The 21,048-nt window shown below is 40.2% G+C and overlaps 1 protein-coding gene across 1 annotated transcript in view; it reads left to right on the forward strand.

Annotated features, from left to right (window-relative positions):
- Window positions 1-21,048, forward strand: part of Poln (DNA polymerase nu) — a 167,823-nt gene that overhangs the window by 81,890 nt on the left and 64,885 nt on the right. Inside the window, exons 15-17 of the mRNA XM_085692033.2 lie at window positions 16,664-16,721; window positions 17,602-17,679; window positions 18,517-18,631. Of these exons, the coding sequence (XP_085548159.1) occupies window positions 16,664-16,721; window positions 17,602-17,679; window positions 18,517-18,631 (251 nt within the window). The remainder of the gene's footprint in view (window positions 1-16,663; window positions 16,722-17,601; window positions 17,680-18,516; window positions 18,632-21,048) is intronic.

Below are 21,048 nucleotides of genomic sequence, written 5' to 3' on the forward strand. Positions count from 1 at the left end.
CCACTTAAACTCAAGTATTTCCCTCATCTACTTTCATATCGCTTATTTCTACTACCCATGTCCAACCTTAAGACCTCTCCCCCATCATGGACCTTTTCTAACTTTCTGACCTCTACAAACCCTCCAAATTAAATGCACAAATCTAAAAACTTGAAGCTAGAGTCTGTATGTGAGACAGATCATATGAAATTTATCTAGGTCAGGGTTATTTCATTTCATATATTTCTAATTCCATCCATTTCCTGTGAACTTCATAATTTCATTTTTCACAGCTGAGTAGCCCCACTTTTTAAAAACACCTTCTTGTCTTTTATATTAGGCCACTTCACTGTCCCATAACTCACTAAGAGACATCTTTTCGTTGAATTTATTTCCTGTTTCAGTTTGGATAGTATGTTTGCTTTATATCACCATAACAAAATGCCTGATATAAATAACTTAAAAATAGAAACTATTTTGACTCACAATTTTAGAAGATGCTAGATGTCTTGGCAGTTTTATGTCAATTTAACACATAGAGTCATCTGGAAAGAGGAACTCTCAACTGAGAAAATTCCTCCATAAAATTGGGCTATAAGCAAATCTGTAGTGCATTTTCTTAATTAGTAGTTGATGTGGGAGGGCCCAGTTCACTGTGGATGGTTCCATCATTGGGCAGATAGTTCTGTGGTATATAAGAAAGCCGTCTGAGCAAGCCACTCCTCTATGGCTTCTGCTCCAGTTTTTTGCCTTGAGTTTTGCCCTGACTTCCTTGACAGTGGATGGAGTTGGGGAAGTATAAATAAAATTAATCCTTTCTCCCCAAGTTGCTTTTGGTCATGGAGGTTTATCACAGCAATAGAAACCCTAGCAAAGATAATTGACATGAATAGGTAATAGATATTTTCAGGGTTTTTCCCTAGGATGAGATATTTTTAATAGTTCATCTCTTTCTGATGCTGTTTTCATGGGTTGTCTGGACAATCCAAAGAAATGTCCCAACTAAAGCTAATTATATTTTAACCTCGAGGAAAGAGTTTTTGAAATATTCTTCTAAATGTCTATAAATTCTAAGTTTTTCACAGATAGCTCCTAAAAACATGTACAGTTCCTGACCCTGTGTGGCTGTTGACATCTGGATGTTCTCTAGACATCTGGATGGATCTTGCAGATGGTGGTAATTTCCTCACGTGTGTGCAAGGATCAGCTCTCTGTTGAAGACTTAGCTGGGTGGTGGACTCAAAAAATGATGATTTTTTAAAATTATCTGTTTTTTTCATTGTGGGAACCAATTTTCTTTCGATTGTTTATGTCCCAAGTGGCAGTAGAAGCTCCCAGCTAGTACATTTCAGTCTGTCTAGGCTCCTGCCTTGTGTTCTACCTGAGACAGTCTGTCAGTCACTCTTCACCCTGTTGTCCTTCCGTTCCCCCGGTCACGGTGCTGAAGCCTGAGTACTTGTTTTTCTTCTTGCTAGATCATAAATTCCATGTGAATAGCCTTTTTAGACTCCTTTTCTGTTTATGGAATGTGTTACCTGCCCTTGTTTCTCTGGCTTGGGGTCGTCACTAGGGTTTCAATGTAATTAAAAACAAGGCCATGTCTCTTCCCAACCTGAAGCAGGAGCCACGAAGTCTTGAGTTTTCATCTAAATTCTTCTTTTCCCCAAACTCAGGCCTCCCTGTTCATAACCACAATTTTCTTCACAAAGGCCTTCTCATGGGAGGAGCCAAGGACCTTTGCTCTCACTGTGCTTGCCAGGAGCCACATTATTCCATCCAGTACCTCTTATCACACATGGCTTAGATGTCCCGTCTAGTGTTTCCACATCGTCAGGGCCAGTTTTTGTCATTGTCCTTATTTCACTGCAGTATTACTCGTGATGCTGGCTCAGAATTTGACAATGTTAAAAATTCAAATTTTCTGACCTTTCACATTGTGTTTTTCTTGAGTGTCCCAATTTCTTCGTTTTATTCTGTTTTGTTTTGTTGCTTTTTTTTTTGAAAGGCTACAGCTGAATTAATTGGAAATATTAACATCTGGGCCGTATTAATTAGATTTTTTCTTTAATTCTTTATGAGTACTTTTACTTCCCTGGTGTTCTTTATTTTATGGCTGTATTCAGTGTCCTGCCGGCATATTTATACAGAATTTAGTGCCTGGCTAGGTTATTATTAGGTGCTCTTTGGTATGACCTACACTTCCTCTACATACCAGCCACCCATCCTGTTACCTTGTTACTGAATTGTTACCTGAATCATGAACATGTCTTCCAGACAGTCTTCTTTCCCAGTCAGTGATTCTATTTCCACTCAAGAGACCTGACCTCAGGAAGCCTTGTTTCATGTCCCCATCTCAGTTATCTGGTCCCCTTTTTTCCTATACACAAGGAATGAAGCCTGCTATAGTTAAGTATGTCACTCATTCAATTTAAGAGTTTAGATGTCACTTGGTGGCACTGAAATCCTGTTTATGTTTTCCATAACATAACTGTTCTTCCCAAGTCAGTGTCCTTATCTATCCCAAAGGCAGTGTTTGTTGTCCCATATATATTTCCCTAAATAGTAGTGTGCCGGTTAAACATACTAGTAATTACCTCAGAGTACCCAAAATGCATCAGTGTCGCATTAGGGAAAATGATTCAAAGCACTTACCCTTGGAGTAGTTTTATCAAGAACAAGCCCAGATTTGAATTCTCTCTTTCTCTCCCTGTCTCTTCTGTCATCTCTCTGTAGCATATTGTTTCTGGCCTATCTGTAATCTGTCTGCTTTATAAGTCTGAATCTGTGCCTGCCTGAATGTTGTCTTGTCTTCTCTGTCCCTGTCCCTGTCTGTGTCCCTCACAAAGACCTTTACTCTATATCTATTAAACAGCACAGAAAGCATCACATGGAGAAGAAATGAGTAATACTTTACAAAAATCTTTAACAAAGTTTATAAGGGATGAAACATTACTGGCTCATACTAACTACCACTGACATCCATAAAAAACAGTGCTGCAGATAGACTTATCAATCTGTATTCATGCCACGTCTAACTTTTATAGTGGATATTTGCTTTAAAAGGTTGTGTTCACATGTTCTTGTGGAACAATTGAAAATCCTTTGGGTTTATACCCAAAAGTTGTATTGCTGGGTATTAAGGTAGGTTGTTTTCTAATTTTCTGAGACACCTGATTTCCAAAGCATCTGTACAAGTTTGCACTCCCACCAGCAATGAAGGAGTGTTCCCCTTGCTCCACATCCTCTCCAGTGTAAGTTGTCGTCAATGTTTTTGATCTTAGCCATTCTGACAGGTGTAAGATGGAATCTTGGAGTTGTTTTGATTTACTTTTCTCTGATGACTAAGGCTGTTGAGCATTTCTTTAAGTGTCTTTCAAATATTTGTCTGTTCAGAGTTCTCTGTTTAGGTCTGTATTCAACTATGTTCATAGCAGCATTATTTGTAATTCATAGCAGAATCTAGAAACAACAAAGATGCCCCTCAAACAAAGAATGGATAAAGAAAATGTGGTACATTTACATAATGGAGTATTACACAGTAGAAAAAAATAATGATGTATTGAAATTTGCAGGCATATGGATGAATCTAGAAAAATCACATTGAGTGAGGTAACCCAGACCCAGAAAGACAAATATAATATGTACTCACTCGTAAGTTGCTTTTAGACATAAAGCAAAGAAAAACCAAGCTACAGTCCACAGCCCCAGAGATCCTAGACAACAAAGAGGACCCTAAGAGAGACATACATGGATCTACATAGGAAGGGAAAAAAAGACAAGATCTCCTGAGTAAATTGGGTGCATGAAGGTCATAGGGGAAGGGAGGGAGAGGAGAGGAGGAAGGAAGGGGAATGGAGAAAAAAATGTATAGCTCAATAAAAACAATTAAATAAAGATCTGTTCATCATGTTTACTGTTTTAACATGTATGACTATATTAGGGCTCTTTAGAGGAACAGAATTCACAGAATACATATTTATATGGATTTTATTAGAATGGTTCCCAGGCTGTGGTCCAGCTATTCCAACAATGACTGTCTACCTACAGAAGGTGGAAGAATCTAGTAATTGTTCATTCCATTAGGCTAGATGTCTCAGCTGGTCTTCAATTTATTTCAGAATCAAAAAAAGTAGGTTCTAATGCCAGTGAAGGAATGAAGCAGACAAAGGGAGCAAGCTTCCTCCTTTTGTGTCTCTTATATAGGCAAACACCAGAAGGTGTGGCCAAGATTAAAGGTGGATCTTCCCACCTCAAAAGATCTGTATTAAAGGTGCACCTTCCTCTCTCAAAGGTCTGGATTGGAAGTGGGCTTTCCCACTTCAGATTGAATAGTTGAGAAAAAAAAAATCCCTTACAGATATTCCCAGCCATTTGAATTTTAGTTAATTCCAGATGTAATTAAGTTGAAAACCAAGAATAACCATCAAAATTACCACGATCTACATATACTTGTGCTTTACTTGTGGGTCAGTGGCATGGAAGAATATATAATTTAAGATGTCAGCTATGAGCCTTGTGGTAGTGGTTTACGCTTTTAATCCCAGCACTTGGGAGGCAGAGGCAGGCAAATCTCTGGGTTTAAGGCCAGCCTGGTCTACATAGTGAGTTCCAGGACAGACAGAGCTATACAGAGAAACCCTGTCTCCAAAATGAAAAAACAAACAAACAAACAAAACCAAAAAGAGATGTCAGTTATATATTAGCTTAGGTTGCAAGAATTGATTACATGAAAAATCCAAAGCAAGTAAAACTGATTGTTACATTATTCTCTTAAAGGTCAGTTAAACCAACTGAGTATATAGTAAGATGTCAGTTTTAAGTCCTAAGTGACCCCAGGGTGTAATATTAACTTTGGCTGTAAAGTCCAGCAAAAGTTAGAATCCCTTTTAATGTAAGAATATTTTCATAATAATGTATCACCACATAAAAGGTGAGGCATTTGCTTTGATACTTTAAATGTTATGTGAGGAGTAGCTGGTAATACTTATCCTCATACCACTAGCTGCTTTTGTTTAGCATTGTTTTAAAGATTTTTCTTTAACAGAAGCAGCTCTAGTTCTCTTCTTGGTAGCTATACTGAATATAATTATACAAATATAGTAGATTATTTCCAGATTTTCAGTATTTAAAACAGTGTTGAGGTGCTAGGAAAATAACTCAGCAGGTAAAGATGGGACTCAGGTATGGTGGTGTATGCTTGTAATTCTAACACTGGCAGGTGGAGACAGGTGGGAGCTTGCTGACCAAGCCAATCTAGCCTACTTGACAAGTTCCAGGTCAGTGAGAGATCTTCTCTCTCTCAAAAACTAAATTAAGTAAATTAAATCAAAAGGTAGACAGCCAAGGTTATCCTCTGGCTTCTACGCTCACTCGCTCGCTCACTCACTCACACACGCACACACACACACACACACGCACACACACACACACGGGGGTGAGATAGATAGATAGGTAGGTAGGTAGATAGATAGATAGATAGATAGATAGATAGATAGATAGATAGACAGACAGACAGACAAATAAATAAATACAGTGCTGAGTGAGAAATGTAGTGTTTTAATGAATATTCTTTAGCTTGTGCAATGTTTTTCTCACTGTTGTTGCCTGACTGTTGCTGGGTGTATTAATGTGCAAGTTTCCTAGTGTCTAAATGCTGCCCCAGTTCACTCTCATATACAGTATGGACAGGATCTCAAACACGTAAGCTCAAGTGACCCTCCCTCCTCATCCTCTCATGCAGCTGGAACTACAACATCTGATTTTCTTGTGTTGTTTAAGAAATATTTCCTTGCATGGCAGTTATAAAGATGTTCAAATTCTGTATTTTGCAATGTGTCTTTAATTTCACTAAAACATACTTTTGTACATGTGAGGGGTAGAGATTTGCTTCTTTTCCATTGAATAACTTTTGCTATAACTATTGTCTTGATGACTCACTTCATAGTCCTTCATCAAACAGGAGTGCCAGTCTTCATGGCCTGATTCTAGGCTCAGTTCTATACTGTTGGTGTCTTGGTCTTGTCTGACTCTTGACTCCATGCATCCTTGACTCAGCACTCTCCCCCCTCCCCCACCATTATCACTTTCACTCTCAGCATGCTAGCCCCAGAAGTGGGCATGGTGTTTGTCAGATGTCACAATGTCACTGAGGGAAGAGCAGAATTGGGTACTTGGGTCTTAAATTTAAGATGCATGGTATAAACGTCTCATTGTAGGGATTTTTCCGGAGGAATGTTTACTATTAGCTCTTACAGCTCATAATCATTATTAAAGAGGCTTCCTCCAGCAGCTTATGTCTTACATCAGTATTAGTTGTTTAGAGGCTGAATGCAAGGAGAGATAGCATTTTTCACTGTAACTCACACATAGTAGGATTCTCATAATGCACTGAATGAATTCTAGGTATATGTCCCAAGAATGTTTTGACAGCTTATATATGTTTAATAGAAGACCCTTTTATAATTTTAAGAAAATAATTAACATTTCAAAACAATGTAGTAAAGTACTTAATGTTTTGACAAGATGTGTCACTGTGGGCAGTTTAATCACCACTTGAAAATCTAAACATGACAGTTTTCATCTGTGGGACATTTCGATTCTTTCCCGTTTCTAGCTGTCACAAATAAATCTGATATAAATATTAATATGCAGGTTTTCATGTTATCTCACATCTCCATTTCTCTGAGGTAAGTGTCTATGGCTGCAATTGTTGGATCTAGTGTTTTTAAACGTATCCTGAACTCTGTATGTTGATATTCCAAAGGATTTTTTTATGTGTACATTCATGAATGATATTGATCTGTGTCTAGTTTTACTATCAAGGTAATACTAGTGTCATAAAATGAATTAGGAAATATGCTTTCTTTTTATAGTCTCTGGACAATATTGTGTGAAACTGTAACTCTAAATATTTGGTAGACTCCTTTGATGAAGTAATCTTGGCCTACAGTCAATACCCTTCTTACAGGTTGTCATTTACACACACACACACACACACACACACATTCTTTTAAGGTAGAACCTCATTGTGCTGTCCTGGCTGCCCTGGAGGTCACTATGTAAACCAGGATAACCTCAAACTTACAGAGATCTACCTGCCTCTGCCTCTTGAGTGCCAGCACCACTGTCTGGCCTTTAACAAGGATTTTCTTGTTATCTGTTTTTTTTTTTAATGTGTATTGGTGTTTTGCCTGCATATATATCTGTTTGAGGGTGTCAGATCCCCTGCAAGAGGAGTTACAAACAGTTATGAGCTGCCATGTAGGTGCTGGGAATTGAACCTGGGTCCTCTAAAGAGCAGTCAGTGCTCTTAACTGCTGAGCTATCGCTTCAGCCTGTTATAATCCATTTCATAGTGTGTTTTTGTCCAGCTTGTGAAATGCACATGTGTATTGCTGATAGCATTCTCTGCTTTTTTGTGATCTTTTCTTTTTCTTTCCTTTTTCTTTGTCAATCTAATAAGAGTTTAGATGATTTTAGTGAACTTTTCAAATAACCAAGTATTTGCTCCATTGATTTTTTTCCCCCCGTTTTCAGTTGGTTGGTTTCTGTTCCTTATTTCTACTCTCCTGCTTGATTTAGATTTATTTGCTCTCCTTCTGGTTTCTTGAGCTTAGCTTATTGCTGAAGAATTTCTTCTCTCTTTTCTCTATGTCTGATTTATTTTAGCACTGTGAACTTCCCTTTTAGTGCTGCTATAGCCACACTCAACACAGTTTGATCCATCATGTTTTGTCGTAGAAAAAATGGGTCAAGCATAATTAAACAAGCCAGGAAGACTTTATCCAAGATTATTGCAATAAGATAGCGAAGCTGAACCCAACTCCAAATACAGCAGGGGTGGCTAGGGACTTAGCACACATAGGCAGGGTGAGGGATCAGTGCATGGAAAAATTACAAAGAGGAGCTTTGCCTGGTGTCTAGGTGGGAGGAGCCTAACAAAACTCAGCCACAGGTCTTTGGTGTTGACAGGAGAAAATGATGTTTGTCTCAAAACTTTCTGTTTCACAATACTGCAAGTAACAGTAGCCTTTTGTTAGAGGCTTTGTTTGTTTGTTTATTAGTTTGTTGTTTGTCTGTGGCTATTGGCTTCTCTAGCACTCAGTTTAAGACATGTTAGGCACAGAAAAAATGTAGACCTCAGTTCTGTCTAATTCTATGAACTTGGTAGTCCCTGACCATTCTGCTTTCTATTCAGCTTTCAGGGTTCTTTTTCTTTACTGTATGCCTAACACCCAGGGTTTCAGTTGTACTGTATGACAGGGAAAATATGCTTACACCACTTCCCGGAAACAGAAGCAGCTTTAACGGAACAAAATGTTTAACAGCACAAAGGCGGTTTTGAAATACCATCTGATATGTATTCGTTCCTGCCCTTTTGCTACTGAGAGGCTGCCAGCCACTGGGGCTGAGGCCTCTGTCTCTCCACAGAGAGAGGAGATACCATTGAGAATAAACGAGTCCTGCTCAGTTCTGGCTCTCAATTAGAACTTGAGAGCACAGCAGAAAAAAGAACATCAGACACTAGAGAGTTAATAGTGTTTTACTCTGTATTTTAAGCTGGATTTCAGAAGTTTTCCTGGAGCACCCAGATTCTGCCTGGCATTTGCCAGTTTAATATACTAAGGACACACTGGGATATGCAGGATCCCCTTTTTTTTCTTTTATTGATTTTTATTGAACTCTATATTTTTCTCTGCTCCCCTCCCTGCCTTTCCCCTTCCCTCTTCAATCCTCCCCCAAGGTCCCCATGTTCCCAATTTACTTAGGAGATCCTGTCTTTTTCTACTTTCTACTTCCCATATAGATTAGATCTATGTAAGTCTCTCTTAGTGTCCACATTGTTGTCTAAATTCTCTGGGATTGTGGTTTGTAGGCTGGCTTTCTTTGCTTTATGTTTAAAAACCACCTATGAGTGAGTACATGTGATAATTGTCTTTATGGGTCTGGATTACCTCACTCAAAATAATGCTTTCTAGCTCCATCCATTTTCCTGCAAAATTCAAGATGTCATTATTTTTTTCTGCTGTGTAGTACTCCATTGTGTAAATGTACCACAATTTCTTTATCCATTCTTCAGTCGAGGGGCATTTAGGTTGTTTCCAGATTCTGGCTATGACAAACAAAGCTGCTGTGAACATAGTTGAGCACATGTCCTTGTGGCACGATTGAGCATCCTTTGGGTATATACCCAAAAGTAGTATTATTGGGTCTTGAGGAAGGTTGTTTCCTAATTTTCTGAGAAATTGCCACACTGACATCCAAAGGGGTTGTACCAGCTTGCATTCCCACCAGCAATGCAGGAGTGTTCCCTTTTCCCCACAACCTCTCCAGCATAAGTTGTCATCAGTGTTTTTGATCTTGGCCATTCTTACAGGTGTAAGATGGAATCTCAGAGTTGTTTTGATTTGCATTTCTCTGAAAACTAAGGATGTTGAACATTTCCTTAAGTGTCTTTCATCCATTTTAGATTCCTCTGTTGAGGGTTCTCTGTTTAGATCTGTACTCCATTTTTTTAACTGGATTATGTGATCTTTTGGTGTCCAGTTTCTTGAGTTCTTTGTATATTTTGGAGATCAGACCTCTGTCTGATGTGGGGTTGGTGAGGATCTTTTCCCATTCTGTGGGCTGTTGTTTTGTCTTGTTGACCATGTCCTTTGCTTTACAGAAGCTTTTCAATTTCTGGAGGTCCCATTTATTAATTGTTTTTCTCAATGTCTGTGCTGCTGGGGTTATATTTAGCAAGTGGTTCCCTGTGCCAATGCGTTCAAGTGTACTTCCCACTTTCTCTTCTGTCAGATTCAGTGTGACTAACTTTATGTTGAAGTCTTTGATCCATTTGGATTTGAGTTTTGTGCATGGTGATAGATATGGGTCTATTTTCATTTTTCTACATGTTGATATCCAGTTATGCCAGCACCACTTGTTAAAAATGCTTTCTTTTTTCCATTTGATAATTTTTGCTTCTTTATCAAAGATCAGGTGTTCAAAGCTGTGTGGATTGATATCCAGGTCTTCTATTCAGTTCCATTGGTCCTCCTGTTTGTTCTTATGCTGGTACCAGACTGTTTTCAGTACTGTAGCTCTGTAGTAGAGTTTGAAGTCAGGGATTGTGATGCCTCCAGAAGTTCTTTTATTGCATAGGATTGTTTTGGCTATCCTTGTTTTTTTGCTTTTCCAAATGAAGTTGAGTACCATTCTTTTGAGTTCTTTGAAGAATTTTGCTGGAATTTTGATGGACATTGCATTGAATCTGCAAATTGCTTTTGGTGCAAGACCCCTTTTGGAAAGGGATCATAGCAACTCCCTTGGACTTGGGAGAGGTACTGAAAGTGAAGGGACAATGGAGTTTAGAATTGAGCTGAATTTTGCTGGGATTTTGATGGGCATTGCATTGAATCTGTAGATTGCTTTTGGTGCAGGACCCCTTTTGGGAAGGGGTCGTACCAATACCTTTGGACTTGGAAGAGGTACTGAGAGCAAAGGGACAATGGAGTTTAGAGTTGAGCTGGATAGCAGAGGGAAGGAGAGTTCTGAAAAGATCCTAGCCCTTACCCTGGTGTTAGAATCCAGTGTGAGGGAAACAACCAGAGGAGAACATACAACCTGGGGTCTATGGGGTTTGGAACTCTGTCTCCCAATCCCTAACTTTAGAGGAGCAGTCTTTCCAGCAGCAGCAAGTTAGCATATAGTATGTGTTTTGCAAGTGAGGCCTATAGATGCTCTTCTGTCCAGTCTCCATGAGACCAATAAACTCCTGGATCCTGCATGCTTCTAGTGTAGAAATGAAGACCCCTGAATCTTCCCACTTCTGTCTACACCCTGGAAGGGAACTGTGACTAGTAAAGTCTAAGGCTGGTCCCAAGAGGAAAGCACAGCCAGGTTTCAGAACACAGCAGTGTCACCAAGGTTAAATACAGGGTCAGGATAGCAGACGGGGACATCAAGTACTGTGGTGGTGGGCTCGCAAGCTGTAATCCTGTTACAGGATTTACCTATAGAAGCAGACAGTGCAGGGAGCCCAGGCAGAAAGCAACAAAGCTAGCAAGATGAGGGTAGTCCCAAGCTGGCAGCATGGTACCTTACTACTAGAGCAGTGGAGTTATATGAGTTTTCCCACCACCTGCCATCACTGATATCACTTTAGGAAGGAAGAGCACAAGTAGAGGGAGCATGGTGGTGTGAAACTACTGAGTGTATGCTCTTCCTTAAACCCCTAATCTGAATTTAAAGTGCTGCTGATCTATGTATTCACTCAGCTGAATTAACACACACCTAAACTCAAGTTGATCTACACAGTTGAGGATATTTCTCAGCCTGCCTGTGCCAGGTGTCTTAAGAAGGGCTCGCTTCAGGCAAAGACTAATCACAGGAGCAGGCCCAGCAGACTCTGCCCATTCCTCGTTGTCACTGCCTGTGTGGTCCTAGCAGATCTTGGAAGCAGTTGTTCAGTTCCTCTCCAGTACAAAGGGAAAATATCTCTGTGAAGCTTCCGAGGAGGAATCTTCTGCAGCTACCCTCCACAAACAACTTTGTCTGCACCCTACTGGTAGATGCCTTTTACTGCATCTGTGTGGGAGGTATAGCCATATGTATGTGCAGGCGCTCATGCACACATGCATGTGGAGGTCCTCATTCTTCTACCTTACTTTTTGAGGCAAGGTCTTCTACTCAAACTCGGAGCTCACTGATAAGGCTAGTCAGTCTCCCTAGTTAGCTTGCTGTGGGGATCCCCTGCCTCAACTTTCTAAGCTGAAATACAGAAGGGCCAACCCAGCGTTTATGTGGGTTCTAATCAGAGGAGTTCTAGGAATTCAAATTTCAGTCATGGCAAGTCCTTTTAGACACTGAGCCATCTCCCCAGTACTTGTGGCCAAAGTTAGTTTTTTAACTTTGTGAACTTCGTTCTCTCCTTCCACCTTTACCTGGCTTCCAGGAATCAAGCTTGGGTTGTCAGGCTTATGTAGCCACAGCTCTAGCCTCTGAGCCATCTGGCTAGCCCACCTTGTAGCACAAATAATGAAAACCCAGAGGTAGATATTGGGGAATGTTTTTAATCTTTTAAAAGAAATTCTGGTGAGGGTGTGGAACAATAACATTCTCATTTATTGCTGGTGAGAATGAGAAATGCAGTTGCTTCTGAAGTTTGGCAATAAAGTCTGAAATTTAATTATAATGTGTTAATAATGGTTCGTTAATTGAAGCAAACATTCACTTCATTTTAGTCAGTTTTCCATCACTGTGTAAAAATACCTGAGATTACTGATTTAAAGGAGGAAAGATTTATTTTAAATTTGATCACACTTCTTTGTAAGTATGTGCATGTGCCAGAGCCCACTGGTTCTCTCCCATTGTGTAGCTCCAGGAATTGGAACTCAGGTTACCAGACTTGGTGGCAAACACTTTACTTGCTGAGTCAATGTATAAACCCAGTTCAGCAATTCATACAAACCAAATACTGTATCATCTAGCTATCAAACTCTATAAAGTTTATCAAATTTACTTGAAAATTTATGTCTATACAAAAATATGAGCATAAATACATATGATGACAAATTTATTAATTATTGCTAAAACATGGAAATAACCAAAATTTCCTTCAATGGATTAACAAACTGTGATTTATTCATACAGAGAAATATTTTTCAATGATAAAAATGAATAGTCTATTAATCTACAAAAAGACATTAACGAGGAACTGGACCTCCTCAGTGGCTAAGAGCACTTGCTGGGCAAATGGAAGGGACTAGAAAAAAAAACATACTGAGTGAGGTAACCTAGATCCCGAAAGACAAATATTATATGTACTCATCCATTAATGACTTTTAGACATAAAGCAAAGAATAACCAGCCTACAATCCACAACCCCAGAGAACCTAGACAGCCAAGAAGACCCTAAGAGAGACATACATGCATTCACCTAGAAAGGAGAAAAAGTCAAGAACCTCCTGAGTAAATTTGGAGCATGGGGATTGGGATGGGGGGGGATGGAGAAGGGAGGAAGAAGGGGAGTGGGTGAAATGTATTGCTCAATTAAAAACAATAAAAATATAAAATTTAAAAATGAGCATTTGCTGTTCTTGCAGAGGATCCAGGTTCAGTTCCAAGCACCCACATGGTGGCTCATACTAAGCATCACTATGTGTAACTTGTGAATCTAGCAATCACTTCTGACCTCCGCTGGCACAGACAGGCAAAACATTCATGCAAATAGAATAAAATAAGAAAATTTGAAAATTAAAAGAAAAAATGAATGAATCCGTTGTGCTGGCAGGTGCCTGTAATCCTAGCATGTGGAGGCAAAGTCAGAAAGACGAAGAGTTGAAACCAACTTGGGCTACCTATTGAGACCCTGCTTGAGTAGAAAATACCTAAGCTCATAGCAGTGATGGAGCATGTTAGTAGAGTGCTGATGCAAATGTGGTGAGGACATGCTCTTTCTCCACAAGCCCTACTCCCAGAACAATTATGAAATCAACTGTAGGGACCCACCCTGAGTGTAGATAATACCATGTCATAGGCTGGAGGCCTAAGCAGAATAAAAGAGGGGAAGTGACAAAATGACAGTCAAGTGTTGGCATCCCCATTTCTCAGCTTCCTGACCAACCGTGCTGCAACTGTTGAGATCCACCATGCTCTTGCCAACATGCCATGATGCAATGAACCCTCTGAGATTGGGAGCCAAAATATAAGTTTTTAAAAATCCGGTCTTTATTCACAGTGGCAGAGAAGCAACTAAGACAGTGTGATTTCCTTAACTATGGACTCTGCTTAATAACCTATCTTCCGTGTGTATAATACAGAAAAGAAAAATAATGCTGTCAAGGAGAGGCAGAAGGTACCGTAGATTAACAGAGTTCTGAAACCCAGGTTTTCTTCCCGGTGTTGAAGGCACTGCTTCAGTTTATGTTCATCCGAGTTCCCAGAAGCCACTCCACACACATCTTGGGATGGTTAAAACGCACTATGTAAATTTAATATTTGTTGAATTTTCTACCATACTTTTGTTTGCTATATTATAAAATCAAAATCTTCCTTTGTAATTCATCTGAGCACAATAAACTTAAATTTCCTACTTTCTCAGATCTAATAGAAAACCCATATAAATAAATCTCTTTATTTTAGTAAAACAACTGTCATTGAAGCTACTATGCTGTGTTCTGTGGGACATACTATTAGAACTTGCGTACCTGTTTGCTGGTTGGGCCTGTTACCATGCTTTCCAGGAGCCGTCAGCTGTGTGTGTTAACTGCAGTTTGGCTTGATGCTGGTCTGACTCTGATGGATGGGGCACACGGGCCTATTTTGTACAGATTTAAACAGTGAAATTACTCAGAGTGAGTAAGCATTGCACATGCTATTTACTGTGCTGGAAAAAAATCCCCTTTTCCTAGCTAGTTTAGAATTTCAGTGTATATTTGGCACATAGTCTGAATGGATGCTGCATTTTGCCATTGCCCTTTTCTGTTCTGTTATGATGTTACTGTTTTAAAGCCCTTTATTCTATGAATATTATGTATTAATAGTTTTGGACTTTTTTTCCAAAAACGTGCATTCCTAAGACAATTCTCTATTGGTCATGATATATAATCCTTTTTGTATATTACTGGGTTTGGTTTGTTAATGATTTGTTAAGAATTATTGTGCCTATGTTTAAGAATGCTGGTTAGCATTTTCTTTCTTCTGCTACCTGATTTTAGTAACCAGGGAGTCACTGATTCTATATGATAAGTTCCTCTTCTGTTCTAGAAGTGCCTTTTAGTGCTGACTGCTTTTTTGTTTGTTTTGTGGGTTTGCTTTAGTAGTTTATACTTTGCATCTATACTATTTGCAAACAAAATTCCAATATAAGGTTTTCTTTACATTGCTTTAAATCATATGTTATCTTAATTGAGTAATGATTTTGTTTATTCTTTGAAAAAGTCATGCATGTATATAAAATATGTTATTGATATCCACACCCCACCTCACCAATCCAGATTCTCCTAGACCCTCCCAACATATCCTTTCCAATTTTATTTTTAACCAGTGAGTTCAATTAGTGCTGCCCAGATGTTCATGGATATGTGGTTATCTACTCTTGGGGGTGGCTACTTGTTCGTTCCCGGCTGCCCAGAACCAAAATAATCACACAGAAACTATATTATTTAAATCACTGCTTGACCAATCACTTAAGCATATTACTAGTTAGCTCTTTTATCTTTGGTTAACCCATTTTTATTAATCTGTGTATCACCATGTGTCTGTGGCTTACCAGCAAGGTTTTGCACATCTGTCCCCAATGGTGGCTACATGGCTTCTCCTGACTCTGCCTTCTTTCTCCCAGCATTCAGTTTATTTTTCTCTGCCTAGCTCTGCTCTACCCTGTGCAGGCCAAATACAGCTTCTTTCTTAATTAACCAATAAAAACAACACATATACAAAAGGACGTCCCACACCAATCCACTGGAGCCTAAGTACCCTCCTAATGTCCACTTTCCACACAAAGAAAGAAGACTCTTCCTGTCAGTCATCAAGTCTCAGTAGCTCCTTGCTAGAGGTGAGGCTTCAGTGGCCTCTCCCTGTCCACATTAGAAACTTTAACTGGGTTAATCTGATGCAGGTGACCACAGCTGTTGTGAGTTCATGTGTGCAAGGAAGATGAAATGCTTTTCCCATACCTCTTGTGCTTCTGTGAGACCTAAAAGGGTCACCTACAAGGTGGATTTTAGTGGTCAGTCTCTGGAATATAGTTCATCATAGCTAATCAGTGGGTCAAGACCAGCTAGTACCCAGAAAATTCTACTACCAGACAAAGCAACCTGTTGTTCACTTAACTGCCAAGCACAGAAAGGTGAAGTGACAGGAATTCTCATGATTTGAACAGTGGAAACATGATTTGAACAGGATGGAACTTGGCTGTCATCTATTAGTACCATCATCATCATCCACTGTCATTATCCTGGTAGAGGTGGAAAGCAAAGGCACTCAAGAAAACTTTTAGGGTGTGAAGCAAGAGCACCACTGTTAGCCATATGCTAAGGCCGAGGCAGGTACCAAACACCAAAAGCAGCGGAAGGGCTGCAACTAAGCTGAGAGCAGACCTTTCATTTCCAAGTATGATGGGATCTAATCACATGGGAAGCAGAAAAATACAAGATCTCCTGAGTAAATTGGGAGTGTAGGGATCATGGGAGAGGGGAGAAGGAGAAGGAGAGGGAAGTGGGGGGAGTGGAGAAAAAATATATCTCAATAAAAATAACAATAAATAAATAAATAAAGTATGGTGGTGAATTTATTTTCTTGTGCTTTTAGGCAGTACAAAAGATGAAGCCTCGGACCTTGTACATGATCATTAAATGTTACATTCCAGCTTAAAGAGTGTTTTTAAATTAAAGTATAACACACATATTTCCTAGAAATCTACCTTTAGCATATTACATGGACTTTTAGAATTAAGAAAGTTCATGATTTAGGCTACTGCCAAGTCACTGTATATATCACAGGCTCGTACAGACCAGAGTCAAGGCTGTTCTCACACTTGCTGGTTTTGAGTAGTGGTGTCTCCATTGAAACTTTCACATTTGCATAGGCATGGCATGTTGGCATTATATATTTAAGAAAATACTATATGTTTTAAATGCCCTTGAATGGTACAGATTACGTTAAGGAGATATTTTAACTAAAGCTATTATCTTATTAACAGAATGTCCAAGGTATCTCCAAGCACCCAATTCAGATTTCTATGCCTCAGAATTTTAAAGGTAACACATTACTTTCTATCTCACTGAAATCTTGGGAGCATTTCTTAAAGTCCAGAAGTGTTTGTAATTACTTTCTTGCAATGTAACTGCTATACTTTCCTGAAGTGTTCGTCTATATTTGCATGATTAGTACAAGCCTACATTGAAAAAATAAAAAGCAGCTGAAGGATATAGTACCTCCCTTTTAGCAGTTTACACATTAAAATAGATGGTAATTATACCAGGGAAATATCTCCCCTCCCACCATCTTTCCCCCACCAACTTCCCAATAAAGAACAAACAAAAGTACACACAATGGCCTGGCTTTTAATAAAATCTCAAGTTTTCTGGAGATGTTTATAAAAGCATATGAAAAACCTTTCTTTTGAGCTATCCCACTGTAATGCTTATGGTCATATTTCTTAAAAAGGGAAAGTTCTAATCTGGTAAAGGGTGCTAGGATGTCCACTCCTATAACCCATGGCCATGTCAGTGCTGCTGCCGTTGATGAAGGAGGCACAATAATACCACCAAAGCCAAGAGTGCTCTTTCTAAATATACATAGTCACCTTGAGCAGGAACAAAGACAAACCACAGCCTCTATGTCTTGGCTGTCCTTTTGTGGGTATCCAGTGGAAGCCACATAGCTGCATGCCTCTGCGTAGATCTTCCCGTCAGTGAGGCTCTCTCTCTAGTGCTTGCTTGACAAGTGTGGTGTTGGGTGTAAATGTCTGACTTTTTCCTTTCTTTATCATAATTCTAGACAGAACAGATAATTTTGATAATAGAAAAACTAAAAATCTAGACTTATTTGTATATGACATTAAAATAACTATATGAGGAATTGCTGCAAGTCAGCTGACAGTGAATCTCATCACATGCTTTTGAAATGACAATTCAGGCAAAGAAGAGGAGACTGTCACCATCTCCCCACGAGCCCTGTTTGTTTCCTCCGAAGGCCACACCTTCCTGGCAGCAGGTACATGCAGAGGATGGTGGAGGGATGCCACTCTCACTATAGATCACCTTGTGCAATTTCATGCAGTTCAAATATTTAACAACTAAGTAATGCAAAGATGCATATAGAAATCATTCTTGCAAATAAATCTTAAAGCAAACTTTATATGAAGCAGAGATTTATTATACACATTAAATAATAATAGGCGTTTGGCTTTCAGGGTTCCCTCATTTTCCTGGCATAATTCATTCAATCTGCTTCCTCCTCCATTGTCCTCCCCCTATTCCCTCCCCTTGCTGACTCAAGCAGCCGTGTTACCCACTGTGCCCCTGTACTTCAAGCCCCTACAGCCCTTCCTTTTTCCCTCTTCTGTCTTTGTTCATTGTAATTTTGCTGAGGACCAAAGCAATGGAGCTGACCACCTCACCCTGACACCAGCTTCTCTGCCAAACCATACCTTGGTCCAATTCTTCCATTTCTCTCCCTCTGACATATCAGATGATTTATCAGAATGTCTCCTAGAATGTAAGTTCCATGAAAGAAGGGTTCTGTGTCTATATTATTTATTAACACATTCCAGTGGGATCCTGTCACACAGGAGAGCTTCACAAAATTGTGATAGATGTGGTGAATGAATGAACTTTGTCCCTCCTGGAAGCTTTGCTGACCTTGCAAGAGGAAGAGCAGGTCTGTAGAATTGCTGGCATAGAAAAGAGCCTGTAGTCCAAAGACTGAGGGAGCCTGACAGATGGAAAGAAATGTTTTAACCTTGAGCCTCATGGGGAGACAGTCTGAGAGTGACTTGGGGTAAATCAGTGATGAGGTGAATCTAAATTGACCGAGAACTCTTCTTCACAGATTTTTCACAGATTGAATTGCGCATTCTTGCACATTTATCTGGGGATCCAGAGCTTTTGAAGTTATTCCAGGAATCTGAAAGAGATGATGTATTTTCTACCCTGACTTCACAGTGGTAAGATAACAAGGAACAGTATTATCAGGTCTGCAGGAATACCAATGTGATTTTAAAAGTCTAAAGTTATTCCAGAGCTATTTTTGTGAGAAAGAAGTTAAACTTCTCTCTAGTAGTTAATCGTTTGAAAAGAAGAGTGGATGACTAGGGTGCCAAAGCTTCCTAATTATGAAATAACTGTGACTTGTCCCAGTAAAACAAGTGTAAGTGAATAAAAATAGTAAGTTGAGTCACTGCAGAAGCACAGGTGCTGGATGTGTGATCTGTAGGACTCCTATTGGAAGGCCATTGTCCTCACTGTGCCTACCCTCACCCCTGTCATTCAGAGGGCAGGAACAATGGGTCTCAGGTGGCAGCCCCCAACTCTGTGGGAATTTCAGTAGCCAGAGACTTCAAGTTTTGTTGATGTTTGCCTCTCTGCCTTTGGAGTCTACCTATTTTTCTGAATCACCATTCTTGGGCAGTAACTTTTCTTCCTCCCAGTGGAAGACCAGCTAGCTGCCAGATAGGTGAAAGAGCAGGTGCAGGGTTCTGATTTCACACATCCCTCTGATCTGGAGTAGCAGGGTGTTCATGGAACCCACTGCAATCATCTGTTGCTCCTCACTTTCCAAGCAGAATAGTGCTGTCCAGTTAAAGGGACACCAACTGGCTCTGCTCCAGTGAGGAAAAGCTAGAGACTGTAACTGGCTTGGATCATGCCGACAGCTCATTTAAATGGATATGTCACTGCTAGCACAGAGTCAGGAAGAGAAGGAGTAGGGTAGCTGCTGCTGGAAATGCCTGCCTCAGCTGTCACAGATGCCAACTTCTCACTTTAAGCCTCTTCCATCAAACTGCTCCCTGTGACTTCCTCCTTTTTCCTCACCTTTATCTTACCTGTCAACTGCTTCTGTCGGGAGCCTTCCAGAAAAAGTGTCCCTGATCCACACACAAGGTCCTGCACTTGTCTCCAAGTACTCATTTCTGCTGACAGTGTTCGCTGAGGTGTGTAACTATCATGGGGTCAGGACTGTACCCCTCTGGGTTAGGCCCAGCTGCCATGGCCCACTTGTCTTCTCTGGCTAGTCCTCAGCACACTGATGTCCACTTCACTCAAGCCTCTTTAATTTGTACTCAGGAAGACCCTTCCCAAACAAAGCATGCCCTGCACTCATGGCTTCAAAAACCCTTTTTGACAAATCAACCTAACTTTCCCCAGCTCAGTAGCTCCCTGCCCGATGCACATATGCAATGCCGCACCATCTGTTTCCTGCTGCACCCTACTAAGCTCTGGGTCTTGCAGTGCATCTGCTCAATAAGTATGGGGTGAGTGGAGACTGAGAGTCTAGGCTATCATATGCATTCACCAGCATACCAGGGCCACAGATTCTTATTTGAGTAATAAAAGTCAGGAAATATTTTATGTAAGAAAGCTAGTATTGGGGTGAGAATATAGTACTACTGAACTCTAAGCTAATACTGAATGCTAAGCTGAACTTGAGTAAGTGACCGTGGAAATTGTTTTTGATGGGGGCAACAGGGAAATAGACAGATACAAATGGAATAACAGTGTGACGGTTTGGGTAAGAATGGCCCTGATAGTCTCATATATTTGAACCTGGCCAAGGTCCTCTCTCGGATGCTTCCTTCCTGAATCTTAATGCCACCAGATGCACATTTTGATCCTCACCGACCTGCTCCCATGCTCACTGTCCAGTACTTCCTTGTCCTGTACCTGTCACACATGTGGTGATTGTCGTTCTCTTTCCTTCACCACACTGAGCTTCAAGGTCTAATCTTCTTGACATGTAGTCCAGGTCCACAGGATATACATGAAGCATCACTTAGCCGCCCTCACCTGTGCCCAGCTCTAGTGGCTGTCCTCTCTGGGATGAGGGTGCCTTTGCCCTCTGCACTGGTTGCTGTGTGTGATATCCACAGCCACTTCTCAATCTCATAGCCTGAGCACTAGAGAAACCCATGCTGTGAGAGTGATTGAGCCCATTTGTTCTTGACACCCAGTCACCAACCTCTCCAAAGACTTCTCATGTCCCACAGATGCCTGCTTGCCTCTGTCTCAGAAGTAGATGTCCTCTACCTAAGAGGCTAGAGCTCTGAAAAGCCACTCTGCTCACGTGCTGTGTTCTCCTGTTCCCACAGCTCTTTCCTCAGAGTACAAGGGCACTCAAGAAACAACTTCATTCTCAAGAAGACAGTGTCTTAACCTCCGCAAACTACTAAAACTAACTAAACAATTATATTTGTAACTTGAAAACTCCTGAAAAATAATCGTCCATGCCTAGATAGTTTTACTGAGAATTTAACCAGGTCTATAAAGGAGAACTGACATCAGTTTATACAAAATAGGAGTAGGTCAATCGCTTTTCAATTCATTTGGTGAAACCAGTACAAAAAAATTAAAACTGGAGCAGAGA

Source organism: Myodes glareolus, chromosome 8 (assembly GCF_982192425.1).
Source record: "Myodes glareolus chromosome 8, mMyoGla1.1, whole genome shotgun sequence".
Classification (NCBI taxonomy): Eukaryota; Metazoa; Chordata; class Mammalia; order Rodentia; family Cricetidae; genus Myodes; species Myodes glareolus.